Below are 23772 nucleotides of genomic sequence, written 5' to 3' on the forward strand. Positions count from 1 at the left end.
CCAATCAGAAATGAGGGGGATGATTAGGTGGCCATGATGGAATGTGAGCATTTACAGTTGTAAGAAAAGTTTTTTGAACCTTTTGGAATTACCTGAATTTCAGCATTGATCACTTATAAAAATGTGGTCTGATCTTCATCTAAGTCACAATAATAGACAAACACAATCTGACTAAACTAATAACACACAAACAGTTGTACTTTTCAAATGTTTATTTAAGACATTGAGTAATCATTCACAGTGCAGGCTGGAAAAAGTAAGTGAACCTCTGTGTTAACGACTTCTCCAAAAGCTATTTGGAGTCAGGTGTTTCAATTAAGGAGATGAGATTGGAGGGTTGCACAGGTGCCCTGCCCTTTAAATAAAGGCACACAAAGTCTGGTTACTGACAAATCTGTTCTTCGCCTTAATCGACACCCACGTCATCAGCGCCCAGTTGTTGTTGGGGGTTAACTGCCTTGCTCAAGGGCAGAATGGCAAATTTGTCCACCTTGTCGGCTCGGGGATTTGATCCAGCTACCATTTGGTTACTGGCCCAACGCTCTTAACTGCTAGTGTCAACAACAACAAGCTACACGCGTGAAACCTGTGTAGGCTATATTACAAAAAAAATATGTTTTACCTTTATTTAACTAGGTAAGTCAGTTAAGATCAAATTCTTATTTACAATGACAGCCTAGGAACAGTGGGTTAACTACCTTGTTCAGGGGCAGAACAACAGATTTGTACCTTGTCAGCTCGGGGATTCGATCTAGCAACCTTTAGGTTACTGGTCCAACGCACTAATCACTAGGCTACATGCCGCCTATGATATGTTTTTTTTTATGGGACGCACATCATAATAACATCATTCAAGAGTTTGTTGTTGTATTATATTATGAATTTGAAATGGAATGGTATATCTGTGTGTAGCAATGTCACATAGATCATCGTATTAATTTGAGACAATGCCTTTTCATTGTTAAAATAAGCCTATGACGCCTCCCGGGTGGCGCAGTGGTCTAGGACACTGCATTGCAGCACTAGCTGTGCCACCAGAAATTCTGGGTTCGCGCCCAGGCTCTGTCGCAGCCGAGGTCCGTGGGGCGACGCACAATTTGCCTAGCGTCGTCCGGGTTAAGGAGGGTTTGGCCGGTAGGGCCCCATCGCGCACCTTGTCCCATCACGCCCAGCGACTCCTGTGGCGGGCCGGGCGCAGTGCACGCTAACCAAGGTCGCCAGGTGCACAGTGTTTCCTCCGACACATTGGTGCGGCTGGCTTCCGGGTTGGAGGCGCGCTGTGTTAAGAAGCAGTGCGGCTTGGTTGGGTTGTGTTTCGGAGGACGCATGGCTTTCGACCTTCGTCTCTCCCGAGCCCGTACGGGAGTTGTAGCGATGAGACAAGATAGTAATTACTAACAATTGGATACCACGAAATTGGGGAGAAAAAGGGGGTAAAATAAAAAAATAAGCCTATGATTTATTTTCTTCTAAAATATCAATACTCTTGTAAGTACACAACACTAAACAATACATTAATTGGACTATAGCGGTGACAAACGGTGCCCACAAACTGTTAGGGCCTACATAAAGCTGTCTCAACAGCAGAGTCCCAACACCTTACCACTGTTACACCTCAGTGGAGCCTTGTCTGCTAGCGAAAACAGTTGATTCAGCCACATTTACTGCCTTTTAAAAAAGCTGATATGGCTGACTTGCTTAAACAAATGTGGTTTCTACTGACAATTGAGATGCACTAGCTATGGCATAAGGGGACGACGAGCGGATAAGAGGCAATTCGTAATTTCGATTAAGACATTAATGAGCGAGCCAGGACGGACGTAGTCAATATAACAATTTTTTTTTGCACTTTTGAAATGTACAGCGACAGAATCCAGACATGGGCCATTCTTACAGTATACTCCCTATACGCCAAGTCAGAACCGTAGGATAAATAAAGGGGGCATATAAGCAGACAATGAAGGCTAAATTATGAGGGGATAAGGGACCAAATTAATAGGGTGAGGCACATGGGCTACTAACAACATACACTTAGTATTACTTTCTTAGCTACAGTATACATATCTCCCTGGCATATTACATAATTTCTGCAGCAACATACAATACATTTTCAGACTCACCTTGTTGTGCTGTGCTCACTTGAACAGAAAGGTGGCGTGCTTATAAGGGGTGCATACTGGCGGCAGAGAAGTCAGGCGCAGGAGAGCAAAAAACTGTGGTTACAACGGAGCAGTTTAATAATAAAAACCACCGGAATCAGAACAAACAATCAATGGGTACAAAACCCGTCGCACACCAGATAAGCGTGCACATGCACTTACAATAAACAATTCCAGACAAGGACATGGGGGGAACAGAGGGTTAAATACACAACATGTAATGATGGAATTGAAACCAGGTGTGTGGGAAGACGAGACAAAACAAATGGAAAATGAAAAGTGGATCGATGATGGCTGGAAGACCGACGCCGAACGCCGCCCGATCAAGGAGAGGAATCAACTTCGGCGGAAGTCGTGACAGTACCCCCCCCCCCCCCCCGAGCCGCGCGCCGACACCGGCCTCGGGGACGACCCGGAGGGCGAAGTGCAGGGCGATCCGGACGCAGACGGTAGAACTCCTGCAGCATTGAAGGGTCCAACACGTCCTCGACCGGAACCCAGCACCTCTCCTCCGGACCGTACCCCTCCCACTCCACGAGATACAGAAGGCCACTCGCCCGACGCCTCAAATCCAGTATGGAGCGAACGGAGTACGCCGGGGCCCCCTCGATGTCCAGAGGAGGCGGAGGAACCTCCCGCACCTCAGACTCCTGGAGCAGGCCAGCCACCACCGGCCTGAGGAGAGACACATGGAACGAGGGGTTAATACGGTAATCGGGGGAAGCTGTAACCTATAACAAACCTTGTTCACTCTCCTCAGGACTTTAAATGGCTCCACAAACCGCGGACCCAGCTTCCGGCAGGGCAGGCGGAGGGGCAGGTTTCGGGTCGAGAGCCAGACCCGGTCCCCCGGTGCGAACACCGGGGCCTCACTGCGGTGACGGTCTGCGTCCTTTTTTTGGCACAGCACGGCCCATGTCTCCTCCGCGCACCTGAACCAGTCGTCCACCGCAGGAGCCTCGGTCTGACTCTGATGCCAAGGCGCCAGAACCGGCTGGTACCCCAGTACGCACTGGAAGGGAGAGAGGTTAGTGGAGGAGTGGCGAAGCGAGTTCTGTGCCATCTCGGCCCAGGGCACGAACGCCGCCCACTCCCACGGCCGGTCCTGGCAATAAGACTACAGAACCCCGCCCACATCCTGGTTAACTCTCTCCACCTGCCCATTACTCTCGGGGTAAAACCCCGAAGTAAGGCTGATCGAGACCCCCAGACGTTCCATGAACGCCTTCCAGACCCTAGACGTGAACTGGGGACCTCGATCAGACGCTATATCCTCAGGCACCCCGTAGTGCCGGAAGACGTGCATAAACAAGGCCTCCGCAGTCTGTAGGGCCGTAGGGAGACCGGCAGAGGGAGGAGACGACAGGACTTAGAGAACCGATCCACAACGACCAGGATCGCGGTGTTAGGGGGGAGATCGGTACGAAAATCCACCTACAGGTGCGACCAAGGCTGTTGTGGAACGGGTAAGGGGTGTAGCTTCCCTCTGGGCAGGTGCCTAGGAGCCTTACACTGGGCGCACACCGAGCAGGAGGAAACATACACCCTCACGTCCTTAGCCAAGGTAGGCCACCAGTACCTCCCACTTAAACAGCGCACTGTCCGACCGATCCCAGGATGACCAGAGGAGGGTGACGTGTGGGCCCAATAGACACTGGACGGGAGCGGGCTCTGCACGTAATGCCTGCGCAATGTCCGCGTCCAGCTCCCACACTACCGGCGCCACAAGGCAGGAGGCTGGGAGTATGGGAGTGGGGTCCATGGGCCGCTCCTCTGTGTCATACAGCCGGGACAATGCGTTTGCCTTCACGTTCTGGGAGCCTGGTCTGTAGGAAAGGGTGAACACAAAACGGGTGAAAAACAGAGGCGGAGCTCCTAGTAGCCGGGGACTTTAATGCAGGGAAACTTAAATCCATTTTACCAAATTTCTATCAGCATGTTAAATGTGCAACCAGAGGAAAAAAACTCTGGACCACCTTTACTCCACACACAGAGACGCATACAAAGCTCTCCCTTGCCCTCCATTTGGCAAATCTGACCAGAATTCTATCCTCCTGATTCCTGCTTACAAGCAAAAATTAAAGCAGGGAGCACCAGTGACTAGATCAATAAAAAAGCAGATGCTAAGCTACAGGACTGTTTTGCTAGCACAGACTGGAATATGTTCCGGGATTCCTCCGATGGCATTGAGGAGTAAACCACATCAGTCATTGGCTTCATCAATAAGTGCATCGATGACGTCATCCCCACAGTGACCGTACGTACATACCCCAACCAGAAGCCATGGATTACAGGCAACATCCGCACTGAGCTAAAGGCTAGAGTTGCCGTTTTCAAGGAGCGGGACTCTAACCCGAAAGCTTATAAGAAATCGCCCTATGCCCTCCGACGAACCATCAAAGAGGCAAGCGTCATAACATGACTAAGATCGAATCGTACTACACCGGCTCTGACGCTCGTCGGATATGGCAGAGCTTGCAAACCATTACAGACTACAAAGGGAAGCACAGCCGAGAGCTGCCTAGTGACACGAGCCTATCAGACGAGCTAAACTACTTCTATGCTCGCTTTGAGGCAAATAACACTGAAACATGCATGAGAGCACCAGCTATTCCGGAAGACTGTGTGATCACGCTCTCCGCAGCCGATGTGAGTAAGACCTACAAAACAGGTCAATATTCACAAGGCCGCAGGGCCAGACGGATTACCAGGACATGTACTCCGAGCATGTGTTGACCAACTGGCAACTGTCTTCTCTCACATTTTCAACCTCTCCCTGTCTGAGCCTGTAATAACAACATGTTTTAAGCATACCACCATAGAGCCTGTGCCCAGGTAACCTGACTAAATGACTATCGACCCGTAGCACTCACGTCTGTAGCCATGAAGTGCATTGAAAGGCTGGTCATGGCTCATATTAACACCATTATCCCAGAAATCTTAGACCCACTCCAATTTGCATACCGCCCCACCAGATCCACAGATGATGCAATCTCTATTGCACTCCACACTGCCTTTTCCCACCTGGACAAAAGGAACACCTATGTGAGAATGCTATTCATTGACTTCAGCTCAGCGTTCAACACCATAGTGCCCTCATAGCTCATCAATAAGATAAGGACCCTGGGACTAAACACCTCCCTCTGCAACTGGATCCTGGACTTCCTGACGGGCCGCCCCCAGGTGGTAAGGGTAGGTAACAACACATCTGCCAAGCTGACCCTCAACACAAGGGCCCCTCAAGAGTGCGTCCTCAGTCCCCTCCTGTACTCCCTGTTCACTCATCGCTGCACGGCCAGGCACAACTTCAACACCACCATTAAGTTTGCCGATGATACAACAGTGGTAGGCCTGATCACAGACAACGACGAAACAGCCTATAGGGAGGAGGTCTGAGACCTGGCAGTGTGGTGCCAGGACAACAACCTCTCCCTCAACATGATCAAGACAAAGATTGATGATGTTGTGGATTACAGGAAAAAGAGGACCGAGCACGCCCCCATTCTCATCGACAGGGCTGTGCAGTGGAGCAGGTTGAGAGCTTCAAGTTCCTTGGTGTCCACATCACCAACAAACTAACATGGTCCAAGCACACCAAGACAGTCATGAAGAGGGCACGACAAAACCTATTCCCTCTCAGGAGACTGAAAAGATTTGTCTTGTGTCCTCAGATCCTCAAAAGGTTCAACAGCTGCACCATCGAGAGCATCCTGACTGGTTGCATCACTGCCTGGTATGGCAACTGCTCGGCTCCGACTGCAAGGCACTACAGAGGGTAGTGCGAACGGCCCAGTACATCACTGGGGCCAAGCTTCCTGCCATCCAGGACCTCTACACCAGGTGGTGTCAGAGGAAAGCCCTAAAAATTGACAAAGTCTCCAGCCACCCTAGTCATAGACTGTTCTCTCTGCTGCCGCACTTCAAGGGGTACCGGAGTGCCAGGTCTAGAGGCTTCTAAACAGCTTCTTCCCCCAAGCCATAAGACTCCTGAACACCTAATCAAATGGCTACCCAGACAACTTGCATTGCCCCCCGCCCTTCCCCCTCTTTTACACCGCTTCTACTCTCTGTTGTTATCATCAGTGCATAGTCACTTTAATAACTCTACCTACATGTACATATTTCCTCAACTTTCCGGTGCCCTCGCACATTGACTCTTTACCGGTACCCCCCTGTATATAGTCTCGCTATTGTTATTTTAATGATGCTCTTTAATTATTTGTTACTTTTATTTCTTATTTGTTTAATCTGCGTTGTTGGTTAGGGGCTCGTAAGTAAGCATTTCACTGTAAGGTCTACACCTGTTGTATTTGGCACGTGTGACTAATATTGTTTGTTTATGGAGATTGCATGGCTGTGTGCTCGATTTTATACACCTGTCAGCAACGGATGTGGCTGAAATGCCCGAATCCACTAATTTGAAGGGGTGTGCACATACTTTTGTATATAAACTCAGCAAAAAAATAAACGTCCCTTTTTCAGGATCCTGTCTTTCAAAGATAATTCATAAAAATCCAAATAACTTCACAGATCTTCATTGTAAAGGGTTTAAACACTGTTTCCCATGCTTGTTCAATTAACCATAAACAATTCATGAACATGCACCTGTAGAACGGTCGTAAGACACTAACAGCTTACAGACGGTAGACAATTAAGGTCACAGTTATGAAAACTTAGGACACTACAAAGAGGCCTTTCTACTGACTCTGAAAAACACCAAAAGAAAGATACCCAGGGTCCCTGCTCATCTGCGTGAACGTGCCTTAGGCATGCTGCAAGGAGGCATGAGGACTGCAGATGTGGCCAGAGCAATAAATTGCAATGTTCGTACTGTGAGACGCCTAAGACAGAGCTACAGGGAGACAGGACGGACAGCTGATCGTCTTCGCAGTGGCAGAGCACATGTAACAACACCTGCACAGGATCGGTAACAATTCATGAACGGAGGGATTGCGCGAACATCACACCTACGGGACAGGTACAGGATGGCAACAACAACTGCCCGAGTTGCACCAGGAACGCGCAATAGACTGAGAGAGGCTGGACTGAGTACTTGTAGGCCTGTTGTAAGGCAGGTCCTCACCAGACATCACCGGCAACAACCACCAGACAGGACTGGCAAAAAGTGCTCTTCACTGACGAGTCATGGTTTTGTTTCACCAGCGGTGATGGTCGGATTCGCGTTTATCGTCAAAGGAATGAACGTTACACCGAGGCCTGTACTCTGGAGCGGGATCGATTTGGAGGTGGAGGGTCCGTCATGGTCTAGGGCGGTGTGTCACAGCATTATCGGACTGAGCTTGTTGTCATTGCAGGCAATCTCAACGCTGTGTGTTACAGGTGAAGAAATCTCCTCCCTCATGTGGTACCCTTCCTGCAGGCTCATCCTGACATGACCCCCCAGCATGACAATGCCACCAGCCATACTGCTCATTCTGTGCATGATTTCCTGCAAGACAGGAATGTCAGTGTTCTGCCATGGCCAGTGAAGAGCCCAGATCTCCATCCCATTGAGCAAGTCTGGGACCTGTTGCATCGGAGAGTGAGGGGTAGGGCCATTCCATGCCTTGGTGGAAGAGCGTTGTAACATCTCACAGCAAGAACTGGCAAATCTGGTGCAGTCCATGAGGAGGAGATGCACTGCAGTACTTAATGCAGCTGGTGGCCACACCAGATACTGACTGTTACTTTTGATTTTGACCCCCCCTTTGTTCAGGGACACATTATTCAATTTCTGTTAGTCACTTGTCTGTGGAACTTGTTCAGTTTATGTCTGTTGTTGAATCTTGTTATGTTCATACAAATATTTACACATTTTAAGTTTGCTGAAAATGAACGCGGTTGACAGTGAGAGGACGTTTCTTTTTTTTGCTGAGTTTATAGTGTATCATACTAAATGGAGTGTCCCGGATTTCTACCTCCACCTCAGTATGTTGAGGGTTAATATCCTCTGGAGTCCAGCAGAGGATTAGGAAATGGAGGTTTAACAACCCTATGCTAATGGTGGATGTTTATCTAAATACTTTGTTTTGTCACTGACTCCCTCCCTGGTCTGTACCGTGTCTCATTTCCCAAAGCTGTCCCTGGAGCCCAGAGGAGCTACGGTAATGGCTCCTCCGCTCCTCAGCTTTCCAAACACCATTCACCGCACGTTGGAGAAAAAGGAATTACAAGATTCTCATATGGGCGGCTCTATACACTACACACTGTCCACAGATACATTGTGTAATTGACAGTTTTTTCACTTGCCGTATCGCTAAGTGTAGTTTTGCTATTAGGTTGTGGCTCGAGTGTTGGTTTTGTGCGTGTTTGTTAGGTTGTTGTAGTTTGTGGTTGGGTGGGTGGGTGGGTGTGCGCGCGTGCGTGCCCCTGTTGTTCTTGTGCGTGCATGTGTGTCTATCTATGCGCGCCTGTGTGTGTTTGTGTCAGAGAGATGGAGAGCGTGTATTCTCTCCTCCTCTCTCCCTCTCTGAGTTTTGGTGTGGTGCGGTTCCCCCGGGGCCCGTGTGTGTCTCAGTAATGCCCTGCTCCTGATTGCTCTGATACAGGTTAGGAATAATGGCTTTAATGATGTGTAAAATGAGCAAGCAGTGCCTGTGACATTTACAGATGGCACCGCCTTGACCTGCACTTCCCAACTGCTGGTTAATTCACAGGAACGGAGAGCACTTCTTTAACTGACCGCCTTTTGCATGCGACCCACACAACACATCATACTGTACATACCATCATACATATAAAAAAATACCTTGGATGTCATGCCGCACCAACCACCTCCGTCTACAATATACTGTATCGTCCAAGTACTCTTAGCTGTCCATCAGTGTCGATGATGATGCACACACGTGCACACACACACACCATACACACTCACACCTTTAGGCCTTGCTGAGGCGGTCGATGAATCAATCTTTCAAGAGAGAGGTAGTGTGAGGCAGAATAGATGTGTCCCTCCCTGGCCCTGCCTTCCGTAGACAGCTCAGCTGGACCCAGCCCAAACCCCAGTAGTGCTAATCTGGTCCACCGTTCCCCACTTCTCCCAGTGGACCATCTGCTGTGGAGTGGAGGGACAGTCATTAGGAGTAGAGACAGCTCAGCATCAAACGTGGACCAATGATCTCTAAATATCTATGCTCAGAGGCCTGATCTCATTGTTTCAAAATATCTAACGATACAAATTAGTGTCTATCTTAATTGACCAAATCTGCAGTTTATATTATTTATACATTTTATGTCATTGTTGTTGTTTAAAGGCATCCAGACTGATGAACCATGAACTTAAAAGCCCTCTAACTAACAGTTTTATGATGCATGGTAAATTGTGGACAGGAGGACAGACATTGTAGAAGAAGATGCCTTCTCTTATCTCGCTTCACTCCACCACAGCCATTAGGCTCTCATTTATTTGTTGTGTTATATGTTAATTAAGGTAATCATCATATCTACCTCCTGATTCTCCACAGTAGCAGTTGTTCCCTTCTATTGGGTTTAGCTTATGTTGCTCCATGTCCACCCACTGCCCTGTCTCTGTACACATCTAATTGGAAATAACTTGTTGATTGTGTAGCTGCTGGATCAATTATATGATCAGATCACAGGGTTAATGCTAATTGCTGGTGTTAATGTGTGCGTGAATCCCCACATGCTTTCTTCTGTTAGCTGTGTGCTAACTGTACCTATTGGGTAACATCAGGAGCACTAGCTGTCTTTGTCATCATCATGGTAGCAGATGGCTTTGAAATAGCAACAGTAATACCACATTGTATTGTTCACTCCTGGTATATATCGTGGAGGAGGACATTTTGAGCTTAATCGTTGTGCTAACATGGTACAGAATGACTTTGACTTTTCACAGAATGGAATTACCTCTCCAGTGAGGCTGTGACAGATCCTGCATTAAAAAGCCATATCAACCAACTCGATCAGCATATTATGATACTACTGTTGTCACTCTGATACTATGACGCTACCATAGATATATAATTATTAGAACTGATATTCCCGTTCACGTCAATGGGTAATATGGGCTTTGCCTATTCTAGTATCTGGTTTGGTCAATGTTTTTGTCAGCTTGTTTGGCCTTTTAAGTGCTCATGTCTTGCATGTACTGGTCTGTTCCACGCATGAAGAGCTAGATTTGTTTTCCCAAGTATCCTCATCAGTTTAAAAAATCAGCCATTCATTGCTTTTTTAATCTCCATAATGAAAGTGTTTTAATGCCTCCAATTTATTGCCTGGCCAGTCAACGAAATAATTAGCTTTGTTCAGGTTTTTAGAAGCTGAATGCAGAAGTGTAACGTCATTGGACTCTGAGGAAAACTAGGCTGCATATCTAAATGCCGTGCTTTTTTTTCTAGATGGAAAATGATGGGACATTTGAGGAGGAGAAAGGACACATTCATTACATAAAGGCTTCATGTATCAAAAATGACTGAATTTCTTTATTAAATTATATACTTTTTGCCATTCGTTCTGTTTTCTTAACAAGTTATTCTTGATAGGTTAATCGGACCTATTAACACCAAAATTATGTCAATAAAACAACTATAAACCTCCGATGATGTTAGTCTACACCAGTGAGTGTCTTTTTAACATAACCCAACCCAGACTTCTAAACATACATTTACCCTAACTCTACATTTAAATAAGACACTCTGAGGTATTTATTGATTCTGTGACATGTAGTTGATGTCTCAAACTAAATCAGGTAATTGAAGTTGGTGTCGAGCTAATTGGATTATAGCTTTCCCCCTGAAGAGGAGACCCTCCACTAGAGAATTGGGATTGATTTAGTCTCCACACTCAGATCCAAATCAGCTAAATCAGGTTCTGTATAGACAGAGGGACCAATGAGTACACACCCCCCAACCTCTAAATGTCCAGTGTCTACAAAATAAAAGCTCAGTATTGTGTCCCTCTCAAACCCAGCACACACAACCTCTGCTTTAACCAGTCTTGGAATCCCATGTTCCTAAATTCTGACCTGTTTATACTAGACTGGTTTGCCTCTGTTTAGAACATCAAATCTGGGTGTGCAAAGAGAGGGCTGATGAGAGTTGTGTTGGAGGAGCCCATTCCCATTGTGACTAGTCTCCTCTCCAGTCTCCGGCTGGAGGCAGGGAAACATGCTTTATGCAAATGAGCCTGCTATATTTGCTTGGCCCTAATTAGGTAATTACAAATCATTTGTCTTTGAGATCAAGCATGTGCCGAGGACTAGAAGATTTACATCAGTCAGTTTCTACTGTATTATCATCGTCTTAATGAATTACTTGTGAACGGAGGAGGCATTATGACATGTGTTATAGCATATGTTGTGTCAAAGCCCTTGCCCAGGCAGATGACAGGTGACATTTCCATAAAGCCTGATGAACAATGTATTACAAATTAATTACAATACCTAATCAGAGTAAAGAAGAAACGGTTTCTTATTGAAAATTTAAACAACAGAAAAATAGATGGATGGAAATTGGGAATAGAAAGAGACCAGTAGAATGAATACAAAGGGGTATTTTGAGTAAACTGTGTTGGAGTCTGTTGTTTTGAATTCATAGTGATGGCTATGGTTTTCAAGTGTACACAATCAGTATCGAGTAGCTACTGTAAGTGTACCCTGATACTGGTTCCAGTGAGCATCACTACAATAAGTTGCTTGGATAAAAGTGTCTGCTAAATGGCATTTATTATATTTATTATTAGGCAATTTTTATAGATGGCAAACGATCAATTACAGAATAAATGTTATACCTTTGTCCAACAATAGCCAAGTTGTTTCGAAAATGAAAGTGATTTTAATTTAATTTCCTCTGTCATTGATTTTAAATGGCAATATTTCACCATGTCCATGTGATTGTTTTGTTTTCCAGAGTCGGAGGAGTCGTTTGAGTTCACCATAGTGTCTCTGACGGGCCAGATGTGGCACTTCGAAGCGTCTACGTTTGAGGAGAGAGAGCTGTGGGTCACAGCCATTGAGAGCCAGATTTTTGCCAGCCTGCAGTCCTGTGAGAGCATGAAGAACAAGGTGGGCATGAGAGACAGTGAGGAAGGAGACAGTGGGTCTGTCCGGTCATGATTAGATTAAACCCAAGGGTTTTCCACGACCACATTACTTGACCAGGAAAGACTCTGGTAGCTAATCAGGATGTGTGAATGCAAAATTGTCTCTCGGTTCTACTCCTCTCTCTCCCCCGTCACCCCCCTCCCTCTCTCTGAGCTGCCATGTGTTGGGCTGTGTGTCAGACAGGTGCAGTGCAGTGTGGGGGAGCTCTTATTACAGCTGACAGACTTCAGAGATGGGAACACGGCCTGTGTCAGAACACAGGGGAGGAGACGCAACGCAACACTGACTCATTTTCATATAATACTTTGTCTGTGCTCTCTCTCTCTCCCTCTCTACACCCCTCTCTTTCTTCTCTCCCCCATCTCTCCACCCCTCTCTCTCTCTCTCTCTCTCTCTCTCTCTCTCTCTCTCTCTCTCTCTCTCTCTCTCTCTCTCTCTCTCTCTCTTTGCCTCCCCGTCTTTCAGTGATCACCTGTCCTTCAAAGTCTCCAGTCCTCCCTCCTCTCTTCCCTTCTGTTGTTTGTGATGTGTATCTTGCTGAAATCCTGTCTCCTCTATTCTCTCACTGTAAAGTCATGATGCCTCTCACAGATTCCCTCTTACTTACTTCCTTCTCACTGTAAAGTAATGATGCCTCACACAGAGTCCCTCTTGCTTACCTGTTTCTCACCTCTCTCTCACCTCTCTCTCACCTGTGCTCTCCTACAGTCCCGGTTAGGCAGCCAAAGTGACGCGGCATCCATTCAGTCCATAAGGAACATGAGAGGGAACAGCTTCTGTGTGGACTGTGATACAGCCAGTGAGTACAGTACCTTGTCAACATCATCAGAGCTATATGTCAATGATTCCCAAGACGTTAAGTGCCAGGTACGGTACACTACGTGACAAAGAGAGCACAGATGATAAGCAGATTTGGATGTTTTACAATGCTGTAAGTCTCTCTTTTTCTCCTCCTCCTCTCTCAGACCCTGACTGGGCCAGTCTGAACCTGGGGGCTCTGATCTGTATAGAGTGTTCAGGGATCCACAGGAACCTGGGGACCCACCTGTCTAGGGTGAGGTCTCTGGACCTGGATGACTGGCCTGTGGAGCTCAGCATGGTGCTGATGGCTATAGGCAACACCATGGCCAACAGTGTCTGGGAGGGGGCCCTGGAGGGGTACACCAAGGTGGGCGCTGACAGCACCAGGTCAGTACCCCACATCTGTCTGTTTGGTGTGGGTTTCTTTGTGTGTCTGTACTGTCTGTCTGTCTGTCTACCGGTCTATTCATCTGTCTTTTGGTTTACTCGTCAGTACCCCTCATATGTCTCTCTGTCTACATTAATAATGGTAAGTGTGTGTGTGTGACATCACTTTGCACATACCTACTAAATGCCTCTGACCAGCACCAAGTAAACCAAGGTCTGGTCCCCTCTTCTCTCTCCCCAATGAGGGTTGTTTGTCTCTGGGTGACAGTTGAGGCCCAGCGTGTCTCTCTGACTAATGACCCTGTGTGTGGATGAGCAGGTAATTAAGGAGCCCATTATGGTGTTAGAGCCCACCCCAGGGGCCGAGCCCCAGGACCCATCAGGGCCCTGTCACATATCCATCACACAGGGCCCGGCTGCCATCACTCTCTCTGTCCCACTATAGAAGAATGGTCTGTAGTGTCTGTACTGTTTCTCACCTACATTAAGAGAAGATGTAAAGATATACTACTCAAGTGCTAAATGGCTTGGTTTTTCATCTTTTGGTCTCATTGTTACCATTTATTATATTGTAGTCACTGAGATTGAATAGTCATTTTTAAAAACTGATTGTCAGAGGAAAACAGCACTTCTTAATATCTCATAGGTAATCGTTGATCAATGATTATTCTAATGCCGATATCTATTTGTTGGCAGAGATCTGGACAAAAGGAATAAGAAATAATTGTTTTCTCAGAAATCCCATGAAGAAGGAGGATTCCATTACCTTAGCCCTGCTCCTCTATCACCACAAAGCATCTGTTGTGCAAATATAGGAGACAAAAAGGTGAATGAATATATTATCTCCAATCTGATCCCCACCATATAAATCTTACTTTGTTGTCTCGTCTATAGAGATTGAACATTAAGATTAAACTTCAAGATTGTTCTATCTCTATGGTCTCGTCATCATCATCTTCCCTTGGACTTGAAGTGGTTCTGATGTTAACTGTGTCACCGTGGTGACATGGTGCAGCTTTGTGATGGAACCCAGGCAGCTGGTGTAGCGTTCCCACCCCACCTCCTACTAAACATTAGTGACACGTAATTTAAACGACTCAGTAACTAGGCTACCTAAAGATGAGCCTCACATCTGATTGAATGTCTCCTGCAACACTAGCTCTGCCGGCTCGCTCCTCAGCTTTTAAATTTTTTTACTTAAAAGCCGTTCATCCACAAGATTGGTTTAGCTTTTTAGAAATTCTTATGTGAAAGAAGAATGTACAGATTTGCATTATAGTCAGGTTTATGTAGATATCAACACTTGTCAGTACTCATCATCATGTAGGCTAATTTTGTGGTGGTTTTTGTATTTGTTTGTATCTTTTGAAGGACTAATAAATTTAGTCTTTTTTATCAGACTTCTCCAGTGCCATCAACAGCTTTCAGAGGTAGTTTAAATGGATCACCCAATAATTTTATGAATAAAATATATTTATTTATTGGTGTGCCATAAATTATGTGTGTGTACATCAATAGATCATGATGACATACATTTCTCCTGGGTCATAAATCTCAAGAAATGCAGCGCTGGGATCTTTCTCAAGTCAGCATATTGGAGGGGAGTTGTTCCTTTAATTAGTGTCTGCCGGTCGGCATGATCTCCACGCCACCTCTAATTGTCTGGCATGCATGTGAGAGAAAACACTACAGACAGACACACACACACACACACACACACACACACACACACACACACACACACACACACACACACACACACACACACACACACACACACACACACACACACACACACACACACACACACACACACACACATTCATGAGAGAAAACACTACTGACTATTTTGACGGGGAGGAAGCGGGGGAATCACCATACACACACCTCCCTCACCCCTCCTCCCCTGTGTCTCATTTGGGGAGGAAGATGTCCGGGAGCGTGAACGGATGTGGAAGGCTATCCCTCACCGGCGTTGGCCACTTTACTGTCACCCCTCTGTAGGTTGGAGCACCATGCGGGGCCCTTGGCCATGGCCAGGTAATAGCTCTGCTCTGACGACCAGAGGAGAGGAGAGAGAGGAGACGAGCCCTCCTCCTTCACTTTGGTTCAGAAATAATTTGCCGCTCCCACATGCTGCCTGCAGGGGCTGTGTGGTAATACAAATGAATCACATCACTAACCCCTCGAAACCTGCGCACTCATTTTAACTCCCTCCTTCTCGAACGGACACAGTGTCTGGGAGAATGGATGCAGCATCACTCGTTCTCATCCCTCTTTCTCATCCCTTGTTCTCAGCTGTTTTTAGAATTACGACCCCAGTGTGGATTGCAGAGAGGCTGTAGTTTAGCCTTCTCTTGGATCAAGCTAAGCCATAATGATCCTTTTTCCCCCCGGAACCCCAAAGTTCCCAAACCACAGACCGCAGAGCCTGTCCGGATACTCACAGGTTAGGGGTGCGGGAGCATCAACCGGCAAGCGGCCACACTCCAACTCTCCAAAGAGGCTTTAGAATAGCTGGCCTTGCCAGGAGCTCTGGTGGAGGTGGGGTAATTAATTTAGACAAATGAATGAGCGGAGCGGGGGACTCCCGTCCAGTCCAGCACGGTGCCACGGCTGTCTCTCCAAATGAAACCCACAGGTCACTGATTAGGCCCGCCCGCCGGGGAGACGATTCACCACTAATTACCCAACATGCCACTGCGTTTCAGCACCAGCAAGGTAGATGGAGGAAATGAACTAATATAGGGCCAACTGAAGCAGATTGCTGTAGCAAGCGATTTATATAATTTAAATTATCTCTCACAAAATGCCATATAAAGGAAAGAAAATAATAAAGTATTATTTCTACAACAGATATACACTTTGGCATTTTGTCTCAATACATCTGCTTCAAGGAAGAATCATTTGTGTAAGCTGGACTGGATTGAATGAGAATCATTTTGCCAAGCAATGGTGTTTATTGTAAGTGAATGGGTGCATATGTGGTGTACGTGTCGTTTTCCCAGAGTTTTGTTGGAGAGGACAGGGGCAGTAGGGGTTAACAGCGAGAGCGTTTAAGGGTGTTAGTCTTCGCTGGCACAAAAACACAGCCACTCCATCATAGGGACGGTGTCAACCTCATTAATGTCACAATATATTCAACTCATCCTGCCCTGCCTGCCGCTAGCCCAGGGCTAACAGATGCTCCTCTACTGGCCTCTCAAAAGAACGACTGGCCAAACCACTCAACCAGACTGCTCAACCCCAACAAAACAGCAGTTTCATTCTAGAACCATACTATAGAATCATCATCTCTGAGCCAACATTATATATGCATGAGTGAAGAAGTATGGGTTTTATCCTAGAGAGTTAGATTCTAGATCATGGTTCTTATGTAGTTGTTATTCTTAGTTGAGAACAGTGTTTGACTTAGACTGAAATAGGTGCCGGTACTCATTTCGGTGCCGCTACTGTTTATATTTAGATTCAGGAGCAATACTTTTGAGCTAATATTCTATAAGAGGAATAGGAACTCAAGCAGTAGAAAATTTGAAGTGCTGGTACTCCGCTCCGGTGAGCTCCTGCCCAAGTCAAGTCAAATAAATAAAATGAAATGTTATTGTCACATACACGTGTTTAGCAGATGTTATTGTGAGTGTAGCGAAATGCGTGTGCTTCTAGCTCCGACAGTGCAGTAATATCTAACAAGTAATATCCAACAGTTTCACAACATATACCCAAAATACACGTAAATCTAAGTAAGGAATGGATATACATATATGTCAGAGTGGCATTGGACTAAAATACAGTGGTATAGTATCGAATACAGTATAAACATATGAGATGGGTGATGCAATATTTACACACAATTAAAGTGACTTCGATACCATAAAATAGTATAGAGTACAGTTTACACATATGAGATGAGTAATGCCAGATACGGGACATTATTCAAGTGGCTAGTGTTTCATTTCCTTAAAGTGGCCAATGATTCCTAATCTATGTCTATAGGCAGCAGCCTCTGATGTGCTGGAGATGGCTGTTTAACAGTCAGTGGTGTAGTACAGCATATACATATGAAATAAGTGATGCAATATGTAAACACGATTTAAAAGTGACTAAGATACTGTAGAATAGTGTGGAGTGCAGTTTATACATATGAGATGAGTAATGATCGATACGGAAACATTATTAAAGTGGCTAGTGATCCATTTCTAAAAGTGGTCAGTGATTTCTAATCTATGTCTATAGGCAGCCGCCTCTGATGTGCTAGTGACGGCTGTTTAACAGTCTAATGGCCTTGAGATAGTTTCAAAATAAGTAAAAAGATGTCAAGCACTGATTGAGGATAACATCTAAGCTGTACCCCTGTTGTTGACTATAGGGAGTCTTATTTAGGAGTTTTACTGTTGTTGACTGTAGGGAGTCTTATTTAGGAGTTTTACTGTTGTTGACTGTAGGGAGTCTTATTTAGGAGTTTTACTGTTGATATTTACTGGGGTTCTCTCTCATTTCTCACCCCTAGCAACCTGCTCTGGGGTCCTGCTTTCTGTCCGTTGTGGGTGATTTTGTTTTTCTCGCTTTTATTTTCCTCACTTTCTGTTCCCTTCTCCCAGCTTTCTCTATCTTTCTCTCTCAATTCTTTCTTTATTGGCATGGTAAACATGTTTAAATTGTCAAAGTAAGTGAAATAGATAATAAACAATCAAACATTAACAGTAAACATTACACTCCCACATTTTTCAAAAGAATAGACATTTCAAATGTTATATTATGGCTATGTACACGCTATGAAATTGAATACAATTATACTCTACAAAAGATAACATTTGGTCCCAGTCTAAATAGAGTAAAAACTACTCTTGTTGCAGAGTTCAATTTTCAGAGTTATTTCTACTCTATTCAGTGTTTAACTCTACCAACTGTAATTGACTCTATTTAGCTTAACATGGAAACAACTCTACTGCCAATTCACTCAATATAGAATTGAATATTATCTGTGGAAAGTGTCATTTCTTACTCAAATTTAATACATTTTTACTCAAAGATAACGTTTGGTCGCAGTCTAAAAAGAGTGAAAATTACTCGTTGCAGAGTTCATTTTTTTGAGTTATTTCTACTCTATTCACTCTACAAACTGTAATTTACTTTATTTTGCTTAAAATGAAATTCACTCAATATAAAATGTAATATTATCAGTCAAGAGTGGCATTTGCACAACTAAACTTAACGTCAATAAATCAGAAGTCAGTATTTAACAAAGCACTTTATTCTTAAATGTAAGGCATTTGCAATACATACATCAAAATACTGATGATAATAAAATAAAATTGTGGACAGAAATGAAATGTTGGCCTCTATTCACTTTAATACATGTACCTAAAAAAGCTCATCTAACAATGACATGGAGGATTTTGTGAAACTGGCATCTCACATATCAAAAACACTGATGATAAAATAAAATTGTGGCCTCTGTAAAATGACATTTTGGCATCTGTCCCCGCGTTATTAAAAGTAAATAAAAAAGCCAATATTGCAACATCATGGTTTTAAAGAGCTTACTGTGCAGTTTTTAGAATCACAGGAAACAGTATGGGACAATAAACAAACTTGAATCATCACAACTGTAAGACATCTGTATATCAAATGCTTTGTGACAGAAAAGCTCTTTAACATCAAATACATAAGGTCCCTCTGTTGTACATCCAACTCTATCTGCATTAAAATGCTCATCAAGACATATTGTTTGTAGAGCGTTGGACTAGTAACCAAAAGGTTGCAAGATCGAATCCCCGAGCTGACAAGGTAAAAATCTGTCGTTCTGCCCCTGAACAAGGCAGTTAACCCACCGTTCCTAGGCCGTTGTTGAGAATAAGAATTTGTTCTTAACTGACTTGCCTAGTTAATAAAGGTCAAATAAATAAGTCGTAAAGTTTTCTTGAACTGGAATCAGTCTGCATCATCTCCTTTATATTAGGGTGTTTGTAAATAAACTGTCATGTTTTCAAAATTGGGATGTAAACAAATTTATCAGTAACAACAATCTAATAATCATAGCCTCCAGTAGTCTGATTGTGTTGTGTATCAAATCTAGTACCAAGAACGTATTCAACTGGTCTACCCTTCACCACTTTTCTGTCAAATACTGCCTTCTCTTACTTTCAGAATTTAATACACCAAAAGGATTTTCATTTTTTTCAAGAGACTTTTACTCTCAATGTCACTTTTAATAGGCTCCTGTATAGACAGACACTTCTTCACAGATTCTTTAGCTTGAATATGAATATTGTCAACTATCTCTTCCATGGAAGAAGGGGAACTTGTTGATGGCAAGTCATCAAAATGACTTACTGCTACATATTCAGCTGTAGAGGGGCCTTCGCCATGATCAGAACAAGGTTCATGTGCTTTATGAAGATGCTTTCTGAACCCAGAAAAAGTGACATAAACTTGTGAACAACCAGCCTGACCGCATTTAAGACCAAGTGTCTTTCCTGGACAAAGTCTGTGGACCAACTTCAAGTGTTTTGTCAAGGAATTAGCATTTCCCTGGGGGCTTTTGCAAGCAAAACAACATTTTAGATGAATGATATGAAAAAGTATGTGTGAAATGAAAAAGGTTATTTCCTATGCTGCGTTTTAACCGTTTGCAACTTCAAAACTTTTAGTAACTCAATGCAGCATTCGAGACCTCAACTCTGCAACCCTGAGATTAACTTTAGTGGTATCAACATCAATTTCATAAATTGTGGTTTGCAAGAAGTTGTACACATTTTCCAGATCCTGGTTGTACGAGGTACCTGTAACGGCATTCATTGGAAGAAGGTGAGGACCAAGGTGCAGCGTGATACGTGTTCATATTATTTATTCGAAACTGAACACTAAATACAAAATAACAAAAGGAATAACTGAAACAGTTCTGACAGGTGCAACAAACACTAAACAGAAAATAACCACCCACAACTACCAGTGGGAAAACAGTCTACCTAAGTATGGTTCTCAATCAGAGACAACGATAGACAGCTGCCCCTGATTGGGAACCATACCAGGCCAAAACATAGAAATACAAAACCTAGACATATGTAACAGTATAACTTTAAACCGTCCCCTCGCCCCGACACGGGCACGAACCAGGGACCCTCTGCACACATCAACAACTGACACCCACGAAGCGTCGTTATCCATCGCTCCACAAAAGCCGCGGCCCTTGCAGAGCAAGGGGCAACACTACTAATAGGTTTCAGAGCAAGTGACGTAACTGATTGAAACGCTAGTAGCGCGTACCCGCTAACTAGCTAGCCATTTCACATCCGTTACACTCACCCCCCTTTCAACCTCCTCCTTTTCCGCAGCAACCAGTGATCCGGGTCAACAGCATCAATATAACTTTAGTACGTCCCCTCGCCCCGACCCGGGCGCGAACCAGGCAGTATAACTTTAAACCGTCCCCTCGCCCCGACACGGGCGCGAACCAGGGACCTTCTGCACACATCAACAACGGTCGCCCACGAAGCATCGTTACCCATCGCGCCACAAAGGCCGCGGCCCTTGCAGAGCAAGGGGCAACACTACTAATAGGTTTCAGAGCAAGTGACGTAACTGATTGAAACGCTAGTAGCGCGTACCCGCTAACTAGCTAGCCATTTCACATCTGTTACACATACAAACATAGAATGCCCACCCACATCACACCCTGACCAAACAAAACATAGAAACATACAAAGCAATCTACGGTCAGGGCATGACAGTACCCCCCCAAGGTGCGGACTCCGGCCGCAAAACCTGAACCTATAGGGGAGGGTCTGGGTGGGCATTACTCCGCGGTGGCGGTTCTGGTGAGGGACGTGGACCCCGCTCCACTTCTGGCTCGGCCCACTTTAATAATGCCTCTGGAGCGGGAACCCTCAGCGCCGACCCCGGACTAGAGGACGCCACTGGACTGATGGTTGAGTCTGGAGTGAGTGGCGCCTCTAGACTGACGAGCGGCTCTGGCGCCTCTGGACTGACGGGTGGCCCTGGACTGACGGGCGGCTCTGGCAGCTCCGGACTGACGGGCGGCTCTGGCAGCTCCGGACTGACGGGCGGCTCTGGCAGCTCCGGACTGGAGGGAGAACCTGGAGGGAGGAGACAGAGAGACAACCTGGTGCGTGGGGCTGCCACAGGGCCCACCAGGCTGGGGAGACCTACAGGAGGCCTGGTGCGTGGAGGAGGCAACGGATGGACCGGGCTGTGGGGGAGCACTGGAGCTCTGGTGCACAGCCTTGGCACCACTCCTCCAGGCTGGATGACCACTTTAGCCCGGACCCTCCAGAGTGCAGGCACAGGTTGAACCGGGCTGTGGGGGAGCACTGGAGATCTGGTGCATACCACTCGCACCTCTCCCTTAGGCTCAATGCCCACATTCGCCCGGCATGGGCGGAGCGCAGGCATAGGGCGAAATGCACCCTCCCAGCGCCCCGGAGACACAGTACGCAGAGCCGGCGCAGGATACCCTGGGCTGAAACGGCGTACCGGAGACCAAACACGCTGAGCTGCCACACTCTGCCCTCGCTGGATGCCCACTCTCGCATGGCACTTGCGGGGGGCTGGCCTATAGCGCTCCGGGCTATGAGCTCGTACTGGCGACACCACACATACAAACATAGAATGCCCACCCACATCACACCCTGACCAAACAAAAAATAGAAACATACAAAGCAATCTACGGTCAGGGCGTGACAGTACCGAAGACAAAATGAGCTTTGAAAAGCTCATCAAAACAGGCAAGAATGTCTGGTGACTTACAAGGTATTGCATGTTTGACAATCACAATGAAGTACTTGTGAATCACACTCCTCTGGGTCCCCACAGCAAGCAGATAGGGTTGAAGGCTTTTCATGATTCTCTCCAGATGCCCCTGGATGCTGGTCCCAGTCTGTGACACAAGAACTTCATTAGTGTGCTATTAAAATTAGTCACTGTTCGCAAACAGTTTGGGAAAATGTAAATTACAGCTACACATGATCTTACCATGATTTGTCCCTAATCTTAAAAGTAGTTATTAGGATTAGGAATTGGAACAGAACAGTCAACTGTAACCTCACCTAGATAAACTTCACAATGTGGTCACTGGCGTGTCTGGCTGAGATTTTTCCTGGTCTCTTGCGGCCATGAGGTGACTGTGGCAGAAGGTGGACAAGGACCAAAATGGATGACATGTCACTGTCCCATCCTGAAAGTACACATTTTCACTGAAAGTTACATCATTCCATTTTGCTTTCAAAAATATTGCTCCCTTCCATTAGTATAATCATTTTATTCCAGCATACCATTTTCCACTTCTGTTATGGATTCAGCATTTTGAACCAGGTCTTGCAGGTCACCTGTCTGTGTGAGGCCACGGCTTTGGTCAATGACTTCCTGCTTGTAGAGAGTCGGCCACTTCTCCAGGAACTTTGCAGAGGTTGCATCACCAAACATCAGACTAAAATCTTGCTCAATCTGCAGACAAGATGGAATCGGTCAAGACAGAACAGTAAACATTATGGTGTGGCACTATCGTCATGTAATATATCACAGTCCAAATCAGACTGTTGTAGAACAGAACACAATTGTCCTGACAGTTTCAAGGCAAGGCAGTCGAAGATCCACATACCATTCATGCTATGTCTTGGAATCTTGGAAAAGCTGTAAATATTTCAGAGGACTTCACTGGGTCATGAACCATCTTTTGGCGATAGGTAGAAGGTCTACTTCATCTTCTCCTTTACAATTGCTTCATCAGCTTTATGCTTCATCAGTGCAATGGCCTCACAACACAGGCTTTCTGTTGTTGGACAGTTTTCCTCTCTGAAGGGGTCTATCAGCTTTTGGACCACCTGTAACATGGTGAAACTTTTACAGATTACTGGGTTTGTCTGCTCTATACAAGTATACAGTATTGTGTCATAAGAAACTCTGCAAGGATGGCCATGCATGCAGTTATGTCACCAGATGAAAAGTAGGATTTATTTGACTCAGAAACAGAATTAATACTAAGAAATACTAAAAGGGTAAGAGACTAAGAAACACTTGCTTATACAGATGTTCACATACAATTATTCTCTGGTCATGTGTCATGAATGAGACTAACAACAATCAAAATCACTTACACGTCAGTGACTGACGCATGGTCTTCTGTCGTCCCTCTGATGCTTCCCTTTGAACAAATGTCAGTCTCCATGCTAGATATCCACTCCCATCTTCTGCATTGTAATACTGCTCCTAAAGTAAAGTATAATTCGGTTTGAGTGAGCAGGTTAAAATAGCTTCATATACATTTTTATCCTTAAAACTACAGATGCGCCCATAGATGAAGATTTGCTCCTTCAACAGGTCTGACCCTCGCAGTGCAGAACTTAACTG

The 23772-nt window shown here is 45.4% G+C and overlaps 1 protein-coding gene across 1 annotated transcript in view; it reads left to right on the top strand.

Annotated features, from left to right (window-relative positions):
* Positions 1–23772, top strand: part of LOC120055970 (arf-GAP with GTPase, ANK repeat and PH domain-containing protein 3-like) — a 247314-nt gene that overhangs the window by 209070 nt on the left and 14472 nt on the right. The window contains exons 14-16 of the mRNA XM_039004066.1: positions 12026–12180; positions 12928–13018; positions 13185–13407. Coding sequence (XP_038859994.1) covers positions 12026–12180; positions 12928–13018; positions 13185–13407 — 469 coding nt within the window. The remainder of the gene's footprint in view (positions 1–12025; positions 12181–12927; positions 13019–13184; positions 13408–23772) is intronic.

Source organism: Salvelinus namaycush, chromosome 11 (assembly GCF_016432855.1).
Source record: "Salvelinus namaycush isolate Seneca chromosome 11, SaNama_1.0, whole genome shotgun sequence".
Lineage (NCBI taxonomy): Eukaryota > Metazoa > Chordata > Actinopteri > Salmoniformes > Salmonidae > Salvelinus > Salvelinus namaycush.